Source organism: Lontra canadensis, unplaced genomic scaffold (assembly GCF_010015895.1).
Source record: "Lontra canadensis isolate GAN:19392208 unplaced genomic scaffold, GSC_riverotter_1.0 scaffold8, whole genome shotgun sequence".
In the NCBI taxonomy this organism is placed as follows: Eukaryota; Metazoa; Chordata; class Mammalia; order Carnivora; family Mustelidae; genus Lontra; species Lontra canadensis.
Window position 1 is genome coordinate 12,762,679 of NW_022631002.1, and position 26,797 is coordinate 12,789,475.

Here is a 26,797-nt window from a genome sequence, read left to right on the forward strand (position 1 = left end):
CCTCATGGGATGGGCAAGGGCTGACGGGAAGTAGAGCAGCCCAGGTCTCTGTGGGCTCACTGGGTCCTAGGCATCTTTTGGGGAGGGAGAAGAGTAATCTGGGTAGGTCAACCGCGCTGTAGCCTGGAGGGCTCTGAGTACTTGACCAGGACGCTGATTCCTCTTCCTTGAGTAGGAAGGTGGGTGGTGGGGAGGGAGAGACCCACTTTTCACTTCAACCCCAAGCCCAAGTGAAATGGCCTGCCCAGGAGGCCTCCAAGTCTCCAGAGGCCCAGCCCCAGGGTCCTCCCAGGGCGCTGAGCCAAGTCCTCACACCACACTGCCAGGCACACCGCTGACCGGGGGAGCGGGGAGGACCCAGAAGAGTCCCCTTTCAGAACCCGGTTCCTGCTCCTACTCCGCCTCCCTGGGGCCTGTCGGCGCATGGCAGATGGCGGCCTCGCGGGGCTGCGGTGTCATCACTTCTGCTGAGCCGTGCTTGGGCGGCCTGCCTGGCTCTCAGGCATGGCAGCGGTCATGAACATGGCTTGCAAGCATTAAACGTTTGCCCATATTTTTTAATACTCATATTAAAGTACTATTCATCATGAGACAGCAGCTTGGAGAACACCTGGGGACAAGGCAGAGAGGTTAGGCAGGAGGAAACCTCCAGGAGGTCTGGGAGGGCACAGCCCGCAGGCCCACCTCAGGGCTGGAGGGCAGGGGTCCACACGCATGTGGCCTGAGGGGGCCTCTGGGATGCAGCCTCTCACCTCAGGCCAGAGCCCTGTGGATGGGCTTTGCGTCCCCCTCCTCCAGCCCCCTGCTGTTTGCCTGTGCAGCTGGTGCCCTGCTCATGGGTCTGGGTTCATGCCAGGGAAGGAACAGTTCTCTTTGGTCCCTCTCAGGGGAGCAACCTGCCTGGGGCCTGACCCAAGACAGGGACCCCCACTTTCTCTAATGGACTGAGAGGACACTGTCTTTCCACAGAGGTGCCTTCTTTGGGGGTAACTTCAAAAAGCCAAGGTCTACAGCAGGGCCAGGGGAAGGCACTCTGGAGAGGGGCAGCCTGGAAATGGCCACACCACACTTGCCAGGCTGGCCTGAGTTTTGTGTCACTGTCTCTTCAACCACTAACACTGGCTAAGCATCCTCGTTCACCAGACTCCGGCCCTAAACGGCCAGTGGCCTCAGTGGTGGCCCAGAGTGGAAGGTGTGCTCCTGAGCCCCTGTCTGGCAGCCACCCACAGCCCCTGCTTCAGGCCACCTGTGGGCCAGAGCAGGGACGATGAGGAGGGCATCGACCAGCCTTGCAGGTGGCTCGAGACAGGCCAGTCTCACCCTGAGGCCCTGTGGCCCAGGCCGGACGGGAGAACCCTGCTGTGAGGTAGCAGCTGCTACTCGCTGCAGGGGAGACAGGCATGGCACAGGCTGGCCCCTACTAGGCCAACAGGGGGCCCGTTACTGTCCTTCACCCTGTCCTGGCAGTGGGAAAGGGGCCACATGTTGCTTTTCCTCTAGGAACCAGGACAGGTCACCAACTCAGGCCAGGCCAAGCCTTGCTTTGGAGGGTAAGACCTGCCCAGCGGCTTTGCACCCCCTTCCCCCTTGAGGGCCACGTGCAGAACAGGAAAGAAGAGGCCACCACCTCTGAGTGTGTGAGTGGGGGCTGCTTCTGCCTCCAGATGCCGCTCTCCAACGGGCCAGCCCTGCCCCCTACCCCCAGGGCCTGGCAGGGCATGAAGGATAGGGGTTAGCACTGAGGAAGCCTGTTTGGTGGTGAAAAGAGGGTGAGCAGTTCCTTTCAGGACGGATGAACTCCAGGGCCTGGGGAAGGGCAAGGCTGGCCCAGGGGAGGGGGTAGCTGGAGAGGGGGCTCCTTCCCTGGGCCAGGCTGGTCTGCAGGAGCAGGGACCCCACACCAGGGTGTGGGTCCAGGAGGGTCGAGTCCTCAGCATGGACATGTACCTTTCTCGGGAGGAAGCACTCCGCCTCCCCGCCATGCTGTGCTGGGTGAGTCTGAACCACGCCATGTGGCTTTGGGGAAGATGTCACACTTCTTCCCATGACCCCACTTCCCTGTGCCCTCTGGAAAGGAGACCAGCAAAGCTGCCAAGGTCAGAAACTGCAGCCCCTCCACACCTCCTTCACGGTCAGCTGATGCTTCCCAGGCCCCTGGGCCATTTGCAAGACGCTTATGCTGCTTCTCTCCTGGGGCTCTCCTCCGGCTCCCATCCCCAAGTAAGGGCATGCTGATGCCCACACAACCCCACCCCGACTGTTCTGACACTGAGCCCAGAGCTGAGGGCTGGCCCAGGAAGTGCAGTGAGCTAGTCTACACTGGCTGCCGCCTTCCACTCCCCTACCCTCTCTCCTTCCACAAGCCTGGCTTTTTATTTTTATTTTTAAAAGATTTTATTTATTTATTTGACAGGCAGAGATCACAAGTAGGCAGAGAGGCAGGCAGAGAGAGAGAGAGAGGGAAGCAGGCTCCCCGTGGAGCAGAGAGCCCGATGCAGAGCTCGATCCCAGAACCCTGGGATCATGACCTGAGCCGAAGGCAGAGGTTTTAATCCACTGAGTCATGCGGGTGCCCCAAGCCTGGCTTTTTAAAGAGATATGAAAGGCAGAAGCAGATGGTGTGTCTGACCTTGGAGGGGGTGCCTGGAGTGAGCGCTCAGCCTGGAGGGCCCAGAAGTGCCTCCCTCACCTGGTGGCCCAATGGCTTTGGTTCTCAGGTGCTGGGGACACAGCCGGCCCAGCTAGCCGCTTGGCCCAAGGCTACTAGGCAGGGATGTGTGAAGGGCCCCAGATGGATTCAAGATTAGTTTAAGGGGTGATGGAGGCCTTTCCCATTCTTGACTGTTCCAAGTTGACGGGAAAGCCACTAGCACAGGCCATGAACAGCTGGCTTGGTACGGAGAGACTTGGGCTAATAGCACACGTGAGCGGAAGGTGATGCCAGTGTTGAGAGAGAAGCCGGGGAACCCACCTCCCGCCCCCAGCCTCCCCCAGCTGCTATTCACGCTCCCTTCCTGCTTCAATGCTCTTGCTCCTTGGGGCCAAGTGCCCTGGGAACGCCCCCCCCCCCATCTTCCATGAGATCAAGGGGACGAGGCCTCCAGGGCCATCCAGACCCAGAGGAACTGAGCCATTAGTGTCACACAGGAGGTGGCCCCATGGTCGATTCCATCCGGCACCTCCTGCTGGGTAGGGCCCAGTAACCAGCTTCCTCCAAACGCACAGGAAGGTCTGCTTACGGCTCCTAACCCGCCTGCCCATGCTGCCCTGCCCCACACCTCCACTTTTGCGCTGTGGCCTCGGGGCCCCCTGGGTCCTGCCCAGGCGGGTCCAGGCCTCCGGCCTCACCAGGCCGTGCTGGACCTGACTTGCAGCTCGGCTCTCCAGCGGGTGGCCTGGGGAAGGGAGGATCAGCTCTGGGGTGGAAAACACTGTTGGGCTGGGGTCTGGAGGGCCACTGGGCACGCAGGCCCAGATGTAGCTCCCTTGCTGAGGCTAGAACTGGATGCTGCCTTGGAGGAAAGCTCCAGCGGGGTAGACCCCATGGCCCTCTGCAAGGCGGCCTCAGGGCTGAGGGACAAGTTTCAGGCACCTCTGTTGCAGGTGACCTTGGCAACAGGGCCAAGTCATTTCTGCTCAGATCCCTCCCCTCTCCCTCTAGCTGGGCTTCCTTCCTTCATATCCATCCCCAGCACCTGCGAACTGACCAGGCCAACACCACGTACTGAGGTACAGGCCCTAACCTCTCTATTTGGCTCCTGGCTGGGGTCCACATCAGTGGTCTGAGGCCAAGGGGACACAGGCTATCCTGGCAGACACTTGGATCTCACAACTATAACTCCCAAATGCAGCTTTATGTCAGGTACAGAAAACACAGGGCCCAGAGTCACTGCCACCATTCCCACTGGAAAGGGCCCTCTGGCCTTGGCCTTGGCTCTGCCCCCGCGGGACAGCTGGGATCCTTTAAGCATTTAAAGAGAAAGCAGCTTTCAGGTCAGGGTAACATTAGAACCAGGAGGCAGGAGCGGCCTCCCATCTATAGTTCAGAAAGTTCCAGAGCCTCACTGCCCCCACTTCTCCCCGTCCCACCCTGCCCCACACTCCTCTTCCCTTCCAGCTCCCTGCTTCCCAAGTATGAAAACTGTAAATCTGTTCTATTTCTTTCAATCAGTCCTCAGCAGTGTGCCCCTCAGGGCAGAGGCAACCACGGTAACCCTGCCAACTCACGCCTTAAAAATTCAGTGTGTTTAATGCAGTCGATGCCGCTGATATGTTTAAAAGTCTCGTCGGGGTGGGGGGGAGGCGGTGGGAGGAGGCACGAGGACTTGTTTTTCTGGGTCTTGCTGGGAGCTGGTGGAAAGGGATGGCGGGAGGGCCACAGCATGATGGGGGAGAGGAAGAAAGGGTCTTTTATCTACTCAGTTCTCTGTTCCTCTTTACAGATGAGCCCGGCCAGCTCCCGGGGGCCACAGCAGACATCTCCAGAGCAGGCCGGATCTGGATGGGAGTGGTTAAGAAAACCAAATGGTCTCAGCTGGTTGGGGTGAACCAACCTGTCTCTGGGCTCGCGGCTGTCTCTAGGGACCGAGATGAGAGCGGCGCAGAGCTGGGAGAGCTGACCCCCCCGCCCTGTACACGGCCAGGGTGGCCAGATGGGCCTCTCTGCCGTGTGAGGGGTCCCGCCTGCTCCCCAAGACAGAAGCTGTCTCCTGCACCTGATCCCTGACAGACCCAGCCCCATTTTCCTTGTGCTCTTATCAATCTGGCCAAGCCTATTTCCCACTGTCCATCTGCAGGGACCTCTCCAGCCCCCTTCAGGCCTTTGATCAAGCTGTCCCCAACCAGGACCCCTGGGAGGGCCTTTGACCCCTCTCCTGCCCCACCCCTGCTAGTCCCACAGTCTCCTCCCTCAAGCTCTGCGTGGTTCCCCCACCCCCCTGAGCTTCACCTTGTGGAGCTCCTGGTGTGTCTCCTTTCTCAACCTACGCTTCCCAACGCAGAATGTGTCTGGGGCCCGGTCCAGGGACGGATGCTTATGGAATAGAGGATGAACGGCCAGGAGGGGCACGGCGGCTCGGATTCCTTCACCTATGGAACTTGGCTTATGGGAGAGACCGCAAGGGACTCAGGACAGCTTGAACACTGCATGTGGGAGGTGGTTTGTGAAGGGTCTGGTTCCAGCTGAGGTGCTTTCAGATTATGCCAGGAGAGGTCTCTGACTCACAGACAAGGTCCAGGTTTGTGCCCCAGCAAAGAGGTTCCACCTTCTAACCCATGTGGCAGAGACACCCCGGAATATAGGTTAGATGGCAGGGGTGGGATCCCCGTGCTGGAGGCAGGACACAAGTCCTGCAGGGAAGACCCTGGGGGCGGGTGAGTTGTGTTGGTGCTGGAGGAAAAGGTGCTACTGGGAGGTAGGGGAGGTGGTATGAGCCGAAGGCCATCCTTCCAGGCTTTGAACCCTTGGTAGAGACGCCCACGGCTCCCGAGCATTTCATGTTTTGAACACTCAGAGCAAAGGAAAACAAAGGGAAGGCTCGCTAAAGGAAATCCTGTTGTCCCCAGGACAATCGGTTCCAAGAACCACTGACACACAGTATGTCCTTGAGAACAGCTGGGTTCCTGTCATGGAGGTTTCTGCCCAGTAACGACACATGTGGCACATCTGTGAGTGCTTTTTCTACCTTGGGCATGTCATGTACCTTGAACCCCTTTAACATGGGGACAGGTGTGATTTAAGCCACCCCTCTTAGCAGAGAATGAGAGTGAAGCGCAAATAAGAGCCTAGCCAAGGCCCTGTCTGGTGGCCCATCCCAGCCCCCACACTCTGAGCCGGTGCCTGGCCACACACCCAGCCCGTGGGTTTCATGGCCCGGGTGGCACAGGGGCTCAGAAGACGGTTTGGGGTTACCTTGGCTGCAGATATCACTGGGTCCACTGATGGACTGAAGCCTGCCTGAGTTTCTCTGGAACCTTCCTGTGACTCTGGGGAAGTTTATCTATCTACAAACCCGGTCCCTCTACCTGACCCTCCCCCCGAGTCTGTGGGTGGTAGGCAATGACCACACTGGCCACACCTGGCCAGGACAGTGCTGACCTGTGCTGATGCTGAGTTCTCGTGGCTTTTTCTCCTGGTGGTCGAGTGGGAGGCAGAGTCCAGGCACCGCCCCCACAGCCATGCTACGGTCAGAACCCAAACTCAGATATGGTTGGGGTGGAGGTAGGGGGTACGACTCTGTGCAGGTGACCCCATCAGCAGCTGCCCAGACACCTCTGTTGGGAGCCCCGGCTCCTGAGCACAGGTGGCAGGTCAGTTGCTGCCTCTGAGGTCTCAGGTGGGGAGGAGGGATTTCAATACAATGACTGCGAGGGGTCTGAACTCGGGCCTACACAGGCAAACAGCACCTTGAAGCCTCATGCGTCTGGGAGCCCCTGGGCTAACTGTTAGAGAAGCACCTACTGAGACTATCTCTCCCTTTGAAGCCCTCTGAGTTCCCACCCTTCCAAGCAGGATTTCCTCCCAAGATTGTGCTTAGCCTCCCTGCCTACGAAGTGGCTGCACACTCATGTCAACACACACACACACACACACACAGAGCCTGGCAAACTGTTTTCAGGCCCCAGACGTGCCGGCCCATCCATGCCCCGGCCAACTTCCAGCCAGGTGCATGGATGTCCTCAGGGATCCTGTGCTCACGGGACGGAGGACCAAAGTAAAGCCAAGCACCGGTCCTAGGCCACACTGCCAGGCCCACGGAGGAGCAGAGTCCCTGTCCCATTCTGCCAGACCATCCCACGTGGCGTGGCACCTGCAGGACAAACCTCTCCTCCCTGGTGCAGCCCTCCTCTCCAGCTGACGAAGAGCCCCAGTGCCTTGTGACGCACATGTCCAGTGCAGGGGCACCGCTTCGCGCCATGGCTTGGAGTGAAGTAGACAGACAGAGACACAGAGTCTGCCTTAGGACGGGTAAAGGGAAAGTCCCCCTCCCCCTGAGCCATCTCTGCCATTTCCGCTGCAAACTACAGAGGTGATGAGGTGACATTCTGAGAACAAATGCAAGCAAGTAGGACAAGTTCCAGGAGCCAGAGGAGCCCGCCCAGGGCTGCTCCATCATCCGTGGGAATGGCCTGGGGACACCGCTTGTCCCAAATGGCTTTCTGTTACCGAGTTGCTCTGTGCAGATTTTCTACCACTTCATCCCAGGATTCCCAAACTGGTCCTTTGTTCCAGGCCAAGGGATTTCTCCCCACTGCTGCTTTGACGACCACAAACTTTTCCAGACGGTGAGCGTCTCCCTTCTGCCATGCTCGGCACTGAGCCTAGACACCGAGGCCTCCCCACAGCTCTGACCCTCTCACCTCACAGCCATGCCGTCCACCTGAGCCCGTGGCCTGCTGCTCACGTTGTCCTTGCTGGGGCCAGAATGCCCCCCTCCACCAAACCCTTCATGCAAGAGGGCCAGCCGCCCTCATAGTTGTGGGTTCTGGGTACGCACAGCAATGCTTCTCTCTCTCTCGGTCCTGTGGTGACTTTCCTCCAGGGGATTTAATGTGCCCCAAAGGGCTCCAACCAGGGGCTGCCATTTTGCTTGCTGGTGGCAGCCTCAGTTCTCCATCCTGGCAGCCCCTCCCCCACCTCTAAGCGGGGAGCCACCACCCCTTGTCCCACCAGTGTCCAAGCCCCCCCACAAAGTCATGCAATTACTGTTCAGAACCAGAAAGACCCTCCAAGCCAGGAACAGCGCCTTCCCAAGATACCCCTGAACCCAACTGTATGCTGGAGTTGGCCGAAGACCGTATGGGACGCGGAGACCACGCTGAGGCCCCCTCCAGAAAGTGGTGATCTGTATTCTTAACGGCCTTCACAGTCGGGACTGCGAACCACTGCCTCCAAACTGCCTCCCCAGAGCTACTGCCACCAGCCCAGCAGCACCACTCTCTGGGAGGAATGGGGAGCTCTCACTAGCAGTCCCAAAGGATGCGCAGCCATGGAGCTTTGGGGAAGGCCCCGGGTTGGGGTCCTCACAACATCCCCTCACCTCCCCAGAGTCCGGGCCCAGTCTTCCTAGGTTTCCACCCAGTGTCTAAATATTTCCCTGCCCATCTCCTCCTAGGGGTCCCAAGCCCGCCGTGGGCAGCCCCGACTCGCTCTGTTCAAACGGAAGGAAAAGGAGGGCAACGCCGGCACCCCGGCCTCAGGCTGTGGTCCCTCCGGCTGTCACGGACGTCGCAGGGGAGGAAGCTCGGCTCAGCGGCACTGGGCACACGCTGCTCCTGCCTTTCTGGCCTTCAAATCTTTACTCTTGGGGGTCTTAGGACACTTATAAACTGAGACTGCCATCTGTAGCTCTTCACAAGAACCCACTTGCAGGGCACAAAGATAAGCGTCGGCAAGAGAATGGGAAGCGAAACAGGAACACCGCACTGCCGGTCACAGAGCAAATATCACAGGGACCTCGCTGCTGAGTCTCTCGGAAAATGGTAAGAAGATCAGAGAGAAAGGGCTGGGAGGAAGGAAGGGCCACTGCAGAAGTGACAGGACAAAGACAGCAAGGAAGGGACTCCCTTGGTCCTTTGTGGCTGAATGAAGGGGGTTTCTCTTATTTGTACCCTCCTCCACGCCCCCCCGCCAGGAGGCTGTGAAAATTCCTCTTGTGATCAGTCATTTTCAGGGAGTTTTAAGATGCATGAAATGGGCTTTTCATCTGAACCGTTCCTTTCCAGCCCAGGAAATGCGCATTGGATTAAATGAATAGAGCAAGAAAGGGCCCCAGGCGGGAGGTGGGAGTGGAAGTCCCTCTGGGGAAAGTGTCTGCAGCCATCCAGAGTCCCAGGTCTCGGTTACAGACCGAGTTCTCCGAGGCAGAGCTGGGCCAGGCGAGGGCCCTGCTTTGGAGTGGCCATTCTGCTGTGCCCAGCCCCCTGCCAGGGCCACCACACCCAGAGAAGACAGGCGGTGGAGTTGGAACACGGTGAGGTGGTGGCCTCGAAAAGGGAGGACGACCCCAAGCCACTCTGCTTGGAGCCAAACCCTGTGTGCAAACAAGGCAGGGCAGTCCTGGATCTGCTGCTAGAAATGCACAGCCACGGCCAAAACCACACTCGGCCACGCTATGCACTCACGAGCGCAAGACTGAGTTTTGGAAGGAAATATGTGGCACCAAAACAGAGGCTACTCCTGGGCAGGAGGTGGTGGTGACAGGGCTTACATTTTATGCTACAAGTCTTCTGCACTGTTTGGATTTCTATCTTACGTGGTTTACATTTTTTTCAACACGAGCTAAGAAGGAAGTTCTTCTGGGATCGTCTGGACTCCATCACAGATGTTCTGAGGGGAGGTGCGGGGAGCAGGGTGCCGGGAAGGGGGTGCCTCCTCGGAGGGTGTCCGGGCTCCCGCTCTGGCCCAGACGGCAGAGTGGCTCTGTCTCTCTGGCGGGGGCTGCTGCACATTTGCAGATTTAACAATGGAAACATGCATTTTACAAATGAGAGGATCAACAGCAGGGAGATGGTATTTTTAGCTACCGTGGCTCTTTGCTTCAAAGGCGTAGGCTTCATCTAAAACCAGGCAAACCTCCTACAAAGTCTGCCTGTTTGCAAGGAGTGATTAGCATAATACGAGCAGGAGAAAAGGCCTGGCTCCACTCGGAGGCAGGAGTGCCTACTACATGGGAGGCTTTCTCTGGAAATAGAATCACGAGGAGAAAGTCTCAATGGAGATGAAGCCCCTGCCTTCAGTCAGAGCAGGAGAGCTGCCCCATGCCGCTGGCCAGGAAGCCCAGGGTCGTGGGTTCGAGCAGTGCACACCGTGAGTCCACGTCCATGTGCTGCGCAGGGCAAGGCCACCCCCTGGGCTGTTGTTGCTAGTGTCACCGGGGCCCCATGCAGTCACCTTCTTCTAGTAGAAATACAGAGGGTCTAAGGGCTGTCTTTCCAGATGCCCCTTCGGAGTGGTAGGGCAGAGCCGAGTGAAGGCTGAGGGAGAGCGTGGACTGGGAGATTGTTGGGGGCGGGGTGCAGACTGAGCAGGAGGACTCAGATGATGCAACCTCAGGGAGGTATCCTCCCTGGAGGTCATGCCAGGGCTCCCGGCCCCTGAGAAGTGGCACAGCTGTGGGTTAGACTGCGCTGTGGCCCCTGGTCCCTGTCCTCATGCCCCTCGGGCCTCAAGCCTGTTGGGGTCTGTCCATCCTGCTTTCCTCTCTCCAGGCTTCCCTGTCCCTGCCCCCTGCCCTGCCATCCTGCTGGCTTGGGAAGACTAAACATGTGGAGAAGCTTGACATTTTCTCCCAACACCACAGAAATGCAATGAAATCTGTGACCTTCCGAGAACCATAATGACAGATACTCATTCTGGGAGCCGAGCTGGGGGCAGATATTGTCGGGCAGCTGCTTGGTCACACAGAGTCCAATCCTGGGGAGAGTGTGACCTTGGGCAGCAGTGGGGACTGGGGGCAGAAAGCGGTGGCACTGCTGCTATTTCAGACACTCCTGGCCTGAGAGAGAGCAGAGGGACTGCAGGGGCGGGTGGCTGACAGAGCAGCCGGTGCTGCGCGGCCCCCAACCCTCAGGGTCCCCACGGCAGTAAGATCACAGGTCTTCCTGCGGAGGGTCAGGGGACCGGGAAATACTCCCAGACAGGGTGCGCAGCTGAAGATCTAAGAAACCAATTACCACGCTACCGGGGGGCTGGGAGAAGCAGAAGGGATGGGACCGGGGGCGGCTGCTCGGGCTTCAAGGGCAGGAAGGAAGTGAGGTCACTCTAGGAAAACTGGCCAACTGTCTGGGCCAGAGGCCACTGACATAGGTGGGCAGGGGGTCTCCTTTGGGAAAGGGGCTCAAAGGAGGGGCTCAGCTCACCGAGGAGGGAGAAAAAAGCTGACTCTTCTCGGGAGAAAGGACAGGACAAAGCCAGCCAGCTGAAGTCCCAGGCACCTGAACTGGCAGAAGGCAGGTCCCCTAAGCAGCCAAACAAATTGGGGTGGGGACATCTGGGGTGCTGAGAAAGTTCTAAAATTTAGTCCAGATTATCTGCTCAAACTGTTGCTCCCAGCAGCACTGAATCTTCCGGAAGATGTAGCAGCCCAGTCCCTTGTCAAGTAAGCTTCCTGAGCCACTCTTTAACTAGTCTTTGGTGTTTTGGGAGGCTAATGGCGGGGAAGAGACCGTAGTAAGGTCACAAGGTAGCACGTACGAGTCTCCTCCTGCACCCTGTGAGCCCTGGGCCCCCCTTCCCTTCTGTTCCCTGGATGTTCTGGAAGCATGGCAGGGCAGGGGGGGCGCCCATCCACCTCAGCGTGGCCTCACACAGACTTGTAGTCCTTCCTTGGCCGGGGGAGATGGGGGATCTCTTCAGGAGCTCGGTGCCATCCTGCAGACTCTAGGGGTGGCCACCTCCCAGTGGTTTCTCCTCTCAGGGTCTTATGCATGCTCATGGCAGGTGGAGAGAGCTTTCTGAACCTGCTCAGGCCCTTCAGTGGTCCACCAGGTGCCCCAGGGCTGCCCACGAGACAGCCAGAGGTCCCAGGGGCACCAGGGCATGGGCCCCATGGCTTTTGAGCAGACTGCTGGCTCCATCAGAAACCTCTTCTCCTCCCCACCCTCACCCAGTCCCTACTTCTCTTTCTTGGCTCAGTTAGACAGTGTCTCTTTCCCGAAGCTTTCCTGGACCCCTCCATTGGGGCTGGGCATTACCCCCACCCCATCTGCTCCCCCGGACCACCATTGCTGCTGGTGTTTGTGAATGTCCCTGGGAGGGCAGGGACCAGCTCTGCCCACCATGGTGTCCTCGCCAGTGGGCACTGAGACAGGTCCGCTCAATGACAAATGGCATTTCCTGGCTGCCCCCTGGGGAGGTGGGGGCAGCGCTGGGGCAGAGCCTCTTATCGGTCCTCACAGGGGAGGGGCCGGGTGCTTGCTCCAGGCATTTCCATTCTCAGAGACAGGACTCTCGCCTGGCCTGACAGCTGTGGCCTAATTTCCAGGGCTATACCCAGGCTCCTTCTTTTAACCCACTTGGTATTTTTCATTCCTGAAGCATGGGGGGGATGGAGCGGGATTGGGGAATGGGGGAGGAGTGGACAAATGGAAGAGATGAGCTCAGTGGGGCTTGGAGGACTCAGGCATTCTGGGACAGGAATGTGCCAAGAGGGAAAGGGATGGGGAGAGGAGGCCAAATTGACTTGTTTTTTAAATTTTAAAAAGGAAAAAAAAAAATCCCCAAATCCTACCCCCTTGATTTTCCTCAGTAAGCACTTTCAACAAGGTCACAAATGCACTGGCTCTATAGATTTTTGGCTGCAGACCGCATTTCAGGCAGCCTTTAAAAGCCAATTCTTGGCATAGCTTCAGCTGAGCCCGAGGAGAGGGAAAACTAGGGCACACTTTTATGCTCCAAGAAAATATTGGATCCAGGTCACAGTTTCCTGGCTCCCCTGAAACTGTGGGGTACCCCCCCTTAACAAAGCCCAAACCTGAGGACCCACCCCCCGCCCACCGCATACCATCCTTCCCCTCTGCAGTTTCCTCCACAGCCTGGATCACAACAGCAAGGACACACATTTCTCGGTCACTTGTCACCTGTCTGCCTATGTCACTAAACTGCTCCCTCGGTGAAGGGAGGGATGGGTTCTCCGTCGAGTGCATGCGCAGGGCTGGCATGGGGCCCCGGCAGACAGCACAAACTTCTGGAAGTCATGGAAAGGACCTTGTGGAGAGTGAATGTCTGACCGTTAGTCCCAGTGGGGCTAGCCTGAGCTTGTACCTCTGACAGCACCCCAGGCCCATCTGAGTCTCTGTCTGCATGTTGTGCTGTTTCGGCTTGGGTCTGCCTAGCCCAGGCTGTGGTATGAAGGCAGCACGTGCAAACAGTCTGGAAAAATCAGACCCTGCGTTCCTCCTGTGTGAAAGATTCAGTTGATCTGTAAGGTCTCTTCTGACCACTCCAAACTAAGCCTAAAATCCAGACGGAGACTCTCCTGGTCTCTCTTCAATCCTGTGTCTAACCTCCAAGTCCACAGCCAGCCACACAGGCCACGGCCTACAGCCTCTGGCGGCGTGCAGTGTTCAAAAGGAAAGAAGCCACAGAGAAGGATCAGCTGGAGGCTCCCCTGCCTGCCCTCGGGGTGGTCTCTGGGAGGGTCGAGGGTCTCCGGGCACTACACAGCCTCGCCCCTCCCCCCTTCCTGGATGGAGGGGGGATTTGGCTCCTGCTGCCGCCCCACCGTGGGCCCCGCTTCACGTCCCCCTTCAGGCCGCATACGGATCTCAACCACAGCGTGGACACCAGCTGGGGCTGCCTCCCCCACCTGCGGTTTGGGGTGCTGCTTCCCGTGGACAACTGCTCTTCCCCCTGCACCTGCGTGCGGGCCCACGATCTGGTCCCGGACCACCAAGGCACGGCGCTTCCCTGGCCACAGCGACAGGTCCGTGAGCCCCAAGCCCAGCACTGCAGCTGAAGGCAGCGCCGTCCTGCCACAGGTGGATGGCCTGCCCGCGGGGGGCTGACGGAGGGGGAGGTGAGACCAAGTCCTGAGGACAGGAGCCAATCCTTGTCCCTGACCGCATACTCCCGCCCTATCTCTCGACACACAGTGAGAGCCGGTTTTCTGTCCCGTGCAGTCAGGAGCCCTGACTGCGCTGGCCTGAACAGGGCAGGGTCGAGGTCAGGGGTAGAGGAAGAGAGGACGCCTGGGGTCAGGTGTTGGTTTGTTCAGTGGCTTTCTCCCTCACCCTTCCTCAGAAGGGCCAGCCCCAGACCATGGAGGGAGTGGCCGTGTCAGAGAAAGCAAGCGGCCAGGCAGGGAGGGGCCGGGGGGCGGCCGGGGGCGGCGGCCAGCGACCCACGCAGGCCCGGCTTCTGAGCTCGGACAGCCTGGAGACGGCAGATGCCACTCATCACAACCGCTGTCACAGCTACCGGGTGCCGGACACGCTTCGGAACATTTCTTGTTACGTCATTACACCCTCCCGAGCATTCACAGGCGAGAGTAACGACCCGCATCTTCACTCTCCACGTGAGACAACCACTCAGGAAAGCAGACACGCCGGCAGGCCTCTGGGGCTGCTGCCGGTTGGCAAATCCTTCCCTTTCTCGTGGGCAGAGAGGCCCCTTTCCTCTGGAGACCTGCTGTTCCCCACTCCACGCGGGTTCTGGTCGGGCCGCCGCTGGCCCATGGGGTGGGCGCATGACCCAGCGAGAGCCACTGACTGAGCACAGCCTGCGGGGACGTGGCGGCCATGTCCCCAACCCTTGAAGAGACCAAGACAACAAGGCTGACCCCAAACAAGGGCCGTGAAGAGAGACTGCACTGCTGGGAAACGCCGAGTTCCTGCATCTTGCTGCACTCTGCCTCTGTCTGGTCACACAGGCTTGTCAAGCCCCTTGCTCACTGTGGTACCTGTGACCTGGGTTCCTGCCTCCTGTCACTCAGAGCGCCCACTGATACGGCTAGGTGTGCGGTTCCCGACCCTAGGCTGCAGACCACCGCTGGCCGGGCCGCACCAGAAGCCGCTGGGGTTCAGCTGGCTGGGAGGATGGAGGGTAACTCGGTATCTTTGCTTTGACAAGCACCAGCAGGCCGGACTAGGTGGCCTCCAAGACCCTGGCTAGAGCTAAGAAATAATACCTTGGGTAGGAGGTGAAGTAATATTCCAGCTCGGTGAGAATGCTGGACAAACGTCACCCAGAAACAGGCAGTTTTATGGTTCGTTTCAGGAGCTCCTAATCCCCTGAAAAAGCGCCACAAAACATAAACGCTAACTGTGAAGAAAAACTGATCACCTGCGCAACATTAAAGATCAGTAACTTCTACTTACTAAGAGACACTATTAAGAGAACGATAAGGCATGCCGCGGAGTAGAGGAAGAGGACTGTAGGGTATACATCTGAGAAAGACTTGAATCCAGAATACATAAAGAATATATATGGAACTTTAACAAATAAGCACCAAAACCCAGTGGGGAAGTAACTTGAAAAGGCTCATTGCAGAAGAGGATATCCAAAAGGCCAGTAAGTGATGAGAAGTTCTCCATTAGTCTTCAGGGAAACACAAATTAAAACCACAAGTGGTATCGCCATACACCAACCTGAAGGGCTAGAAGCCAAGACTGATGACACCAGGCGCTCGTGAGGATGGGAGAGCTGTGGAGCTCCCGGACAGGCTACGGGAATGGACACCGATGCAGCCACCCCAGAAATATCTCCCAAAGTTAAACCATGTAGGGCTCTGAGCCTGCCACTCTTAGACATGTGTCTAAGAGGAACGTACCCGTATGTTCACGTTAACAGCGCCAGACTGAAAGTAAGCCAAGGCCCCGACAGGAGCAGAACGGGTACACGAATCCCTGTATCTTCATACCCTGAACACTCTCCAGAAGTGTGAACTACTGCACATCTTTTTTTTTTTTTTTTAAGATTTTTTTTTTTAAGTTGACAGAGATCACAAGTAGGCAGGGAGGCAGGCAGAGAGAGAGAGAGAGAGAGAGAGGAGGAAGCAGGATCCCCACTGAGCAGAGAGCCTGATTCGGGGCTTCATCCCAGGACCCCGGAATCATGACCTGAGCTGAAGGCAGAGGCTTTAACCCACTGAGCCACCCAGGTGCCCCTAACTACTGCACATCTAACAAGGGCAACTCTCACAGACACAAAATGCATCAAAAGAAGCCACTTTGTCAAAGTACAAACTGCGGGATTCAGTTTATATCAAGTTCAAAACCAGGTAAAACAAACCTGTAGTGTTAGAAGTCAGGATAGTAGCTACTCTGGGGAGGAAGAAAGGGGTCCTAACTAGGAGGAGTCATGAAAGGGACCCCTGGGTGCCAGAAGTGCTGTACTTTTTGATCTGAGTGCTGGTTACATGGGTGTAGACATTTCGTGAAAATTAACTGAGTGGTAGTACACCTATGATTTGTGCACACTGAGACAGTATGTTGTTTTTCAATGAAAATTTACATCGAAAAAGTCATCACAGGCATCAAGGCTCGGAGGGAGGTAAGGCTGCCACACTGCCCTGATTGGGAGAGGGAAGAAGACAGATCTGGGCAATGAACCGGTTAAGAAGGGAAGGGTTTTTTTTTTTTTTTTTTTTTTTGGCCAGAGATGGCAGAACAAGCAGAAAACCAGTCAGAACTCCTAGGGATGGAGCAGTTTCTGAGACACGTGCTCCTTTGAAGCCACACAAGGGCTGTTCTTCCTTCATGGGGAGGGGCTGGATACTCAGGTGGCAGACTGGGGCACAGGGGCCCCTCTGAGGACAAGTTCACTGACAACAAGGCTGAGGATGAACTGGAAACAGGTGTGCTGTTACAGACGAAAGCAGCACAACGAGGAGGCTCCGGTGTCTCCATGTCAGGAAACCCATCCTGCGTGAGGGCTGGCGCTGGGTGTGTGGCCCAGGAAATGGAGAAAGACGGAACACTAAGCTCATGGGATAGCAGCCTCTGAGAGGAGAGAGAGGAAAGGCTCAGAACAGACAGCATGGGATGCCCGGCAGGGGACAGGAGAGAAATGAGGGAAGACTCTGGAGTGCACCTGAAATCCATCCCAGCCCAGCTTCAGCGAGAGAGGTTAACGTGGACGGTGCGAGCAACTGTGGTGACCCGGAAGGTAGAACGTATCATCTGGGAGAAGGTGGGTGGGGGGGGTGAGGCAGATCCACTTGAGCAAGTAGAAAGAGAGATTTAGACCCAGAAAGACACTCAGAGTCCAAGTACCAAGCAGTTCCAATGAGATTATGTCACCTAAATATAGACCGGAAGTAGGCCAGGATAACGGACGGGCAGCAGGCTGGAGGCCGGGGCCCAGAAGGCAGGCAGGAAAGGACATGCAGATTTACTCAGCATTTCACTTCTGCAAGGGAGGCGGTGGCTAGCAGGATGACAGCCCTGGCAGAGGCATCGGTGGCCACATCAGGAAGGGTCTTGGTGGGCATTTCCTGTGGGTTAACACCCCTGGTGGAAGGGAGATACCACGAGGGAGCACAGCTTCCTTCCCGTGAGGGCTGAGGAAAAGCAGAGTCCAGACTGGAAACCGCAGTTTTCCTAAATGGCCTCCACCCCCCAGTCTGGAAGAAACCAGGACACCCCGCTCTGGGGTCTCTGACTGGCTACCCAGCAGCTCCATGGAGCGTGGAGCAGGACCCTGGACGGGGGGCGGGGGGGCGCTCCTGGGAGCTGAAGCTGCCGACTTTTAAAGGAAGTGCCATTCTCCACTTTGGACCCCAAGGGCCGCTTCGGTGGGCCATCACAGCCTGGGTTACAGAGCACCCTTCCCCGAGGGCCATCTGTACTCCTCGTGGGCCTGTGCTCACCTTTGGAGGCTCAATTCAGCGCCAAGTTTCTCCCAGGTGAGAGAGTCCTTGGAGACAGAACCACCATGCAGGCTGAGATAGGAACCCTCCTCTGTGGAAGGAGCAGCTGTTCTAGGCAGACTTTCACAAACTGCACACGATAGAGACCTCCTCTATATTTTTTGGAAGACAGGGGCAGGGTCTGTGTCTTGGGGGCGGGGGGGCGGCAGGGTGTGTGAGCGCACGTGTGTATTTTCATGGCTACCTGCTAAAGGAAACCACTTGTGGGGAGAAAGGGGAGAACCCACACAGAGGCCCCCAAAACCTAAGCTGAAATGATACCAGGATAAAAGAAAGAGCTTCCTAAGAAACATTCTACGATGGGTGAACGGGATTCACTCTGGAACTGCTGTTCCAGAAGGAGTTCAGAGGCACCTTTAAAAGCAAGGACACCCTTTTGTCTGTCCTGGCTCAGATGCAGCCCTACCCCAAGGAGGCAGGAGGATGGAAACGACTTCTAGCGGCCAATTCCTGCCACTACTTTGTTAAGATGCTACCTTATGATAGCCGTCAGCTACGTGCGAATTAACTAAGCTAACTGACTTACCAAGGTCAAAACTTTGTTGGTGTCCTGGCATCCTTAGGTAAAGCATAAACAGATCCAGACAGTACTGCCGATTCCATCCGGAAAAGCTCCAAGCTTCAGAAGGAAATTCATTATCAAGTTCTCAGCCACTGGCAATGGCTCTTGACAGTCACCCCCAGCCCTGCAGGCTGCCTGAGCCATGGCATCAGATCAAAGCTGATGCTTTGTAGGTGTGGTGACTACCAGAAAGTGCTTTTAAGCTGAGGCTGGGAAGAACAGAGCAGGTGCCAGCACCCACGGGCTGGGGGTCCGAAGCATGCCGTGCAGGGGCACCGAGACACCTTTCCCGCCAGTCCCTCCTGAACCCCCATCCCATCCACAGGGGCTTCTCAGGTCACATGGCCTCCCACCAAGTTCATCTGTGACCTCTAACCTCCCACAAGCTCTGCTAAAGGGAGCGGACCCTTGGCCTTCTTCCAGTCCCCTGTCACAGGGATCCACTAGAACCCTTGAAACATGGAGATGCTTTCCTCTGAAGCTCCCCAGACTTCAGCACACACTGTGCAGGGCTCCCTCTGGCCAGCACTTCCTCTGTCCCCTGCCGTAGGACCTAATTAATCCCAGCCTTGCCTGACAGGGCCCACCACATGTGGTTCCCATTTTCCAGAAGGAAATACGCCCTTCTTACAGGGAGTGCCTGTGTGTGTGTGTGTGTGTGTGAGAGAGAGAGAGAGAGACAGACAGACAGACAGTGGGACCCTGGAGACTGCCTGGAGGAGGCAGAGCAAAGCCACTAGCCTGCTTCCAGGTCCCAAGCCCTCACGGGTCACAGATGGTTCTGTGAGGTGCTGGGAGGTGGCACCTTTCCATGGGTTAGGAGACAGTGGAAATAGACCAGGCCGGGCTCTCTGGGCTGCCTGAATTTTGCCCTCCCCAAGGACATCTTCGTATTTCACCTTCGAGGGCGGACTCTTCTCTCAGTCTTGTCTGGCGTGTCAGATCGTGCTTCCCCGCCAGTCACGTACTCTCAGTGCTGCTTCCAGTTAGATCAAAGCCAAGAGCAGGTTGTGCAAAAGAGCTTCTGCCACACACTCCCTTTGCTGACCTGCATCTCAACAAAAGCACCCCAGGCCCCTGGTCTCTGGGGAAAGAATGACTATGGAAACTTCCAGAAGATGCACACAGGAGTCAGGCAGACTTACTTCAAGTCAGCGAGAAGAGAAGCTTCTGAGAGGAAAGTAAGAAATTCCTTGGAAAAATTCCTCCAACCCGGCTCAGGTCCTGTCTCCTTCCTCTCAGCTGGGGACTCCAACCAGTATGGCTTCAGACGAATAAAATCTCAAACCCCACCTGCATTCTGGGTCCCTTCTAGCAGACACACTCTGGCTGGCACATGCTCGTCAAGGCAATTTATTTTTATTTGGAGCAAATGAATGCACCCCATTAAAGGGGAGAGTGAAAGAAAGCAAGGAGGGCCTCTTAGAAGCTCTCTCCTGCGGGCTGGGGGCCAGAGGCAAGGTGTGTTAGCCTAAAATACCGCTCGAACCAGCGATCTGGGTCTTGCCACATTACTTGGCTTCATCTTGCATTAGCATCAGCACCGTGGGCTTTGGGTAGGGGCGCCTGGCTAAGGCCCCCTGGCACGACAAGTGGTGCCTCTGAAAACTGTAGGGGGTAACCAATGTCAATGAGCTCCGGGGGCTGGGAAGGTCTGGGAGGACACAGAGTGAGAAGGGGAGCGGGGTGGGGAGGGTCAGCCAGTGTGGGCTGCCCTGGCCACAGTGGTGATGTGGCCCTGGATGACAGCCTGTCTCACGGGTGACCATACAAGGACAGCAAAGTGGAATTCCTCAGTTAGAGCAAGAAAGCTGCTTCTCGAGGCCCTGCCTGAGATGCAATTAAAAACAAGTCCAGTTTCCAGTGGCTTCCTAGGCCTCCGGCCCTACCACCCATCTCAGCGGCTGATCAATCTCCCTCACTCCCCACCAAGCACAGGGCAAACCCGGGGGTGGGTGGGGGGCAGGGCAGGATCAGCAGGAGTACATCACAGGGACTGTGAGCATTTGCTGAATTGGAGAGGCTGCCATGCCTGTGTCTATCAGAGGTGAGAGGAGGACCAAAATGAACCAGAAGCTTTATCTCAGGGCTTCTCTGGGTGCAGGTCTCATGGAAGAGGATGCAGGACTGCCTCTTGCTCTCCCACTTGGGCCCCCGACCCAGGCTCTTCAAATGCTCTCATCTTAGGGGCACCCGTGTCCCCGGGAAGGGTGCTCAGGACCTCATCCACCATCGGTGGGGGTGGCTGGGGTTGGAGCCTTTGAGTTCACAGCAGGCACTCGTTAAAAAGAAAGCATTCTCTGGCAAGTCCTCTCTGCGAGGCAGCAGGGAGGAAGGGGTGGGGGAAGCACAGTTGGTTAAGCCAAAGGACGGCTGGCCAGAGGGCCATCTTGGCGGGCGGAGTGGGGTGTCCCAAGACTCGCTCACTTCCCAGCACAGAAGCAGGCCTTGTAAGGATCACAGCTGTCGGATCACGCTGCAGTTCCTATCAGTTTATCAAAGAAGCTGCGTTTTCTCTCTCCTCTCCCTTTCTACTGAGTATAAGTGGCCCGGTTCATGGGAAAACAGCCCCGCGCTTGTTCTGCCGCATTGGCATGGAGGGTGGGAAGAGGCCGGAGAAGGGACATGTGCACCAACACCTACTCGGGGCGGAGTTGTTTTAATGGGGCCGGGGCCGGGCCGCTGGTGGGTGTCTGAGGTGCTGGGGCCGCAGGTCTGGCGCGCCAGGGCCAGCTCTCGGCACAGAAGCCTTAATTACTTCGCCCTCTCTGGAGTCTGGTTTCCCGTCTTCACAGACCACCCTGGGAGGCTGAGGCCGTGTCACGAGGCGGAACGAGAGCTCCCGTTCACCAACCTGTACTGAGAGTGACGGCGTGCACCATCTTATGCAGCCCTCTCTGCAAAACGAAAGGCTGGCATCACTGCAGATCAGGTCACGTGACCAAAACCTGGAAGAACTGGGATTTGAACCCAAGTCTCCTGGACTCCAGAAGTTGCAATCTTAATCCGGATCCCGAGGACCTGTGGGAGGCCCATGGGCCCCATTCTGGTGGAGTCCAGGGAAGGGGGAGAGGCATGGGGAGGGCTGTGGGCTGCCCACGTCTGGCACCCCTCCCCCACGTCCCTTTCCCCACTTGTGGGCTCAGCTTCGACTCCTGCGGGTGAGAGGAGGGCCTGGGCCCACAGCGCATCTCAGCAAGTCTAGCCGAGATGAGGCTTTGGAGCCCTGGGCCTCCCCGAGTTCACTACGCAGCTAAACTGTTATGTCCATAAGATAACAAGGCCATATGGACACAGAGGAGGTCTGACCCGCCCAGGAGCCTGGGGGGAGTTTGGGGCCCCACACCCCCCCGCCACGGAGGTGCAGCCTGGGAAAGCTGTGTGGGGGAGAGGAAACACTCCAGGGTCCTGCGGGAAATCAAGCATCTTCCTCAATGCCAAGACGCCCACCAGATGTTTGTCTTCAGCAACTCTGGCTGCTCTTGTCCTCTAGACGGCAAGCCCTCCTGCTCCCTGAGCTAAACACACTACTGTAGAAATGATGGCTTTTCACTGGTTTAACACCTGAAGGAGCGGGTTAAATCATTCTCTGTTTCTTATCAGGCCTGTGGCTTCATCTCAGCACTCTGCACGGACCACTACTATGCTTTTCTTTAAAGCTGTCAGTATAAAAGAAGGAAATGAAATGAGAAGCAGACTGGCAGGCTGACGCTCCCGACGGCCCCTCCCCAGGAAACTCGGCTGAAGGGACTCGCTCCCCTGTCTGATCACAGGAAGCCGGAGAGCCCGTGTCTTCAAGACCTCCTCCACATCTGACGCTGTGCTTTGTGCCCCCACGAGAGCCTAGACTGGCTGGTGGGGACTGTGACCCAGGCTGGTCAGTGGCGGTGGGCTCACAGGGCCCGCGCTGCTCAGGGGAAGCAGGTGCTGGTGCTGCTTCTTGGGGGGGCGATGGCAGGCTGGACAAATGACGCCAAGGACCAGGAGGGAGAAGTGGGAGGGGCCCAGCTCCGAGGTTCCTTCCATCCCGGCCCACCGGGTTCCTACGCCAGAGCCTGGGGTCACAGACTGCGCAGAGCCTCACAAGGTGCCCGGCCGCTGCCCTCTCTCACGGAGGCGATGGAGTGGTGGGTGCGGAATTAGCAGAGCGTGAGGGTCTGCAGCTCAGCTCCCACCAAGCCTGGCAGGCACGGGGCTTCCTCTCATTTCCCTCCACAAAATGAGGATGCCCGTCAGCCCAGGAGGCTAGGAAGACACTAAACGAAGCAAGTAAAGTTCCACTACCCCGAGGCTGTAAATGGGAATATGCAGTGGCCGTTGGGTCCCCAGCTTCAGGGAGCCCAGGGTCCCTGAGCAGGTGGGGAGGACACCGACGTGGGCCCTTGCTGCCCACACTTCTGCTTGGTGCAGCCTGGCATTCTGCTGACTGCTCTGAGCTTGCTCTCTCCGAGCCCCTGATGGGACAAGGGAGGCTGCTAGAGAATGGAAAAACCCAATACAGTCAGGTTCTCTGGAGGGGAACTAGTTACAAATGCCTTCTTCAAAGGCTTCTCTCTCCACTGGTGCCTGAAAGGCTTCCAGGCAAGGGGGAGCTCATCAAGTGAAGGGACATGTCTGCAGTATGGAAAACCACGTAAAATACACTGTCACTCATGTGGGGACAGACTGTCGCTCTCCCAGTGGGGGGGTCTCCTGAACCGCTTCTAATCTCCACTTCAATCCCACGGACTGTCCAACTTGATGTGAAGTAAAACGGGAATTCCTCCCCTTCTGGCCGAGTGGGTAAGAATCCGCTTCCGTCCCTGTGTAACTGTGGGGCTCTCACCTGGGAGGATTCTGCTCCCAAGGGCTTGTGGCCCTGTCTGGGAACATTCCTGATGTTCCAGCTGGGAGGGCGGGTGCCGCTCCACAGCCCAGAGCACACAGGACGGGCCGGACCACCAGGGACCATCCAGCCCCAGCGCCAACAGCACCGAGCCTGCGAAACCCTGCTCTCTATGACCTCAGAAGAGCAAGAGGGCGGTGACAGCCTCCCACCACCACGGGGACACCTTTGTTGGTCTGGACCATCAGAAGCCCCTCCCCACAATGGGCAGAAACTTCGTAGTCCTGCTATTTGTCCTTCTGGCCAGGCAGGCCTGTCCCCTCCTGCAGCTCGGTCCTCTGACCCCACACCCTCAACTCCACCCTCAGTCCTCAAACGAGGGCCCTGGCAGGCAGCTCTGGATGAAGAGGGAAGGGCCTGCTCCCTCCATTTCCCTCCCTCGGCTCACATCACGGTGGGGCAGGCTCCTGGCATGGCTCCCGGCAGAAGCTTGTGGGCCTCACCTCCCCTCGCTGCCTCCTGCCACCCCTTTTTGCTTCTTCCCACCTCTCAGGGCCTTCTTCTCAGCCTCCTTTCCTGGCTTCTCTTTCTCCCCGACCACTACACACTGGAGCTCCCTAGGGCTCGGTCTCAGGCCCCTTCCCTACCTCCTCTGCCCCTCTTACCACTGACCGTTCTTCTTCCCTAAGAAAGCAAGCTCCGCGAGGATGGAACCATCTAGAGCAGTACTTGGCAGAATCAGTACTCAGTAATACTATCTGCTGAATGAATGAGTGAGTGAGAGAATGAATGAAAGACTATGCTATCCATTTCCACTTTTCTCTCTTGGGCACAGGTCCCTCTTCTCAGAGTCACGGGGAGCAACCTGCATCATCATCTCTCCTTTGATGTTACCAAAGCAATTCCAATTCAAACATGGGACCCTCCTCCCTCCAGAGCTCCCATCACAGGGACTACCACCACCAGCCAGAGTCCTGGTGTCACTCCCAACAGCCTGTCCCCTCAGGCCCTCATGTAATCAGTCACTACTCAATGATACATCTTACAAATTACAAAATGGTGCCGCTTCTCCCCATCCCCCTCCCAAGCAGCCACCATCTCCCACTTGGACAACAGCCTCCCACTGGTCTCCCACACGTCCGCCTTGCTGTCTCCACCCACCCCTTTTCCTCAGCAGCACAGGAATCTTTAAAAACACAAATCTGGTCACACCGTCCCCCCACCCAAGCCCCTTCAGTAGCTCCCTCTGGCCTCGGGGAGAGGCCTCCAACCTTGGTGTGGCCAGCAAGGCTGGGCCCCTCTCCCGCTTGCCCCATGGATCACATAAGAATGCTCTTTGAATGAATGTTCTTTGCTGACTTGAAGACTCCGTACAGGCTGGACCCTCTCCTAGCAATCCCCCTTCAATCCCCAGACTCCACAGAGTGCCTCAGGAGCCTTCCCGACTGTACGGACCACTGTCTAGTCAGCTCCCCGAGTACCCTGGATGGCTCTAGAACCCCGTCCCCCACAGAGGTGCTTATTTCATGGGTCAGGGTGAGAGCCCTAGGTGACTGACAGGAAGCTACTGCTGTAGAGCACTGAAAGCTACTCAGACTATTCCAGAAAACTTCTCTCCCTGGCTTTGTGGGGGAGCCTGGAGAAATCTTTGCCCCATCTAAATTTTGATGACTTTAAGGTCACACTCTTCTTTGACCCTGGCTACTTGGAGCTGAGGTGGCGGCAAAGGGCCAGAGCTGGCTATGCTGTTGGCGGCGGGAGTTCTAGAGGCCGAGAGTGGCCAGGGCCCTGGGACTGGCCAAGGCCAGGCTCACACGACTCGAGATCCCAGCTCCGCTAGAGTGACTGCTGCCACCAACTCTGGCCAAACGCTATGCGGGCAGCTGGGCACCTGAGCCCCATTTCGTGTTCCATCCAGCTCACCTACTTTCTTCCCCAAAGACTCCAACAAGGACACACTGACAGGACCTTTAACCTCCAGGGAAAACAGTGTCCTGACAAGTGGAAAAGTAATTCGTTCGTTCAAGAAATGGCGACATGCACCTGTCCCGTGTTGGCAGCACCAGCAGGCCCGATGTGAAGCTGGGGGTGCCTTTGCTTCTTTAAGAGTAAATGCAAAGGAAAAGGAGGGGAGAGAAGCGGAAGAGAAAATGGCTGCTGGCAGCCCTGGCGCAGCGTGCAGTGAGAAAGCGTGGCTGTGAGGAAGAGAAAGCGCGCCGAGTCTGACCTGATGATGAAAGCGCCTCTGGCCTCCAGGAGCTTGCGTTCACTGCTGAACCTCTTGAGAAGGTTGATCATGAACTTATAAAAGTAGGAGTTCATGGTGGGGGTGGAAGGAGAACATTCTAAGCCTTTGGTACCTGCAGAGAAAGGGATAGAGCCAAGAGTTACTGTATGGCCCACAGCATGGTGGGACCCCCACGGAACATATGCTGTCGCAAATGCCAGAAAGGTGGTGTGTGTGTGCGGCGGGCGGGGGTGCAGCTGTGTGCAGAACAAGGTGAGGGAAAACCTTAAATCCAGGGCCTCGGGTCGACGTTAGAAAAGCAAGGACTATACAAGTACGTGAGAACAAATACAGCTGCTTACTGTACTAACACGCACTCACGGGTCCTCCTCTCCAGCCAGCCCCCAGTGACTTAGTGAACACCTCCTATCTGGGAGACCTGCTGCTACGTGCTGGAAAATTTTTATAGAACACACCTGGACCTATCATCCCAATAAATAAAATACACTCGGACTTCATTTTGGCTGGTTAAGGACAAGTGAGAAATCGAAAAGAAGAAAGGGGTAAAATAGGCATACGATCTCGACAGTCAACAAAACACACGCTCCTTGGGGCACCTGGGTGGCTAAGTGGGTTAAGCCTCTGCCTTTGGCTCAGGTCATGATCTCAGGGTCCTGGCATCAAGCCCGAGTCGGGCTCTCTGCTCAGCAGGGGGCCTGCTTCTCCCCCGCCCACCCCCGCCTGCCTCTCTGCCTATTTGTGATCTCTGTCAAATAAGTAAATAAAATGTTTAAAAAAAAAAAAAAAAGACTTCCCAAATCCAGAGTTGGCTTGAGAACCAGAAGCACATTTGGAGTAGCCCCAGATAAGCATCCTAGCTGAAAATACACCGAGGGCCAGGTCCAGTCCCCCCAGAGTCCCATCCCAGCACAGGTCCCCTCCGCAAGGTATTGGTCATGGAGGGGATGACAGCAGGGCTGATGGAATGCCTGGCTGATCCCCATGTAGTACATTCATACACCCCATGAGATCTTTGTTTTTTCTTTGCCACCCATGCTGACCTCAACAGCACTGTTGGGAAGGTGTTAGGGATGGTAGGAATCTTCACTCCCTCTGCCCAAGGCACTAACAGGGCACAAAACGCACACACGACAGCTTGAGATACAATTCACGTATCATGAAGTTCACCCTTTTAAAGTGTACAGTTCAGTGTATTTTACAACAGTATAGTCACAAAATCGTGCGTCGATCACCACGAATTCCAAAACCTCACCCAAAAAGAAACCTTGTATCCATTAGCTGCCGCTCCCCAACCTCCCCTCCTCCAGCTCCTGGCAATCATTCATCTACTTTCTGTCTCTGGATTTGCCTCTTCGGGAAATTTTGTGCTAATGGAATCAGACAGTAGGCAGTTTCTTTGACTCGGAGTGTTTTCAAGGTTCATCCACATTGTGGTACGTATCCACTTTGTATTCATTTTTGTGGCTGGATAATACTTCATTGTATGGATATACCGTATTTTATCCATTCACCAGTTGCTGGATATTTGGTTGTTCCCACTTTTTGGCTACTAAGAATAATGACGTGGGGCCCCTGGCTGCCTAGGTCAGTAGAGCATGTGACTCTTGATCTTGGGGTCATGAGTTCGAGCCCCTCATTGGGCGTAGAGCTTACTTAATTAAAAAAAAAAGGATAATGCTGCTGTGAATATTCATGCGTAAATTTTTGTGTAAACATGTTTTCATTTCTTTTGGTTGTATACCCAGGAGTGGAATTTCTGAATCACGTGGTTACTCTATATGTAACTTTTAAGG

General features: G+C 56.6%; 1 protein-coding gene across 1 annotated transcript in view; it reads right to left on the reverse strand.

Moving 5' to 3' along the window:
* Nucleotides 1–26,797, reverse strand: part of VAC14 (VAC14 component of PIKFYVE complex) — a 99,246-nt gene that overhangs the window by 13,639 nt on the left and 58,810 nt on the right. Inside the window, exon 14 of the mRNA XM_032853988.1 lies at nucleotides 24,984–25,116. Within this exon, the coding sequence (XP_032709879.1) occupies nucleotides 24,984–25,116 (133 nt within the window). The remainder of the gene's footprint in view (nucleotides 1–24,983; nucleotides 25,117–26,797) is intronic.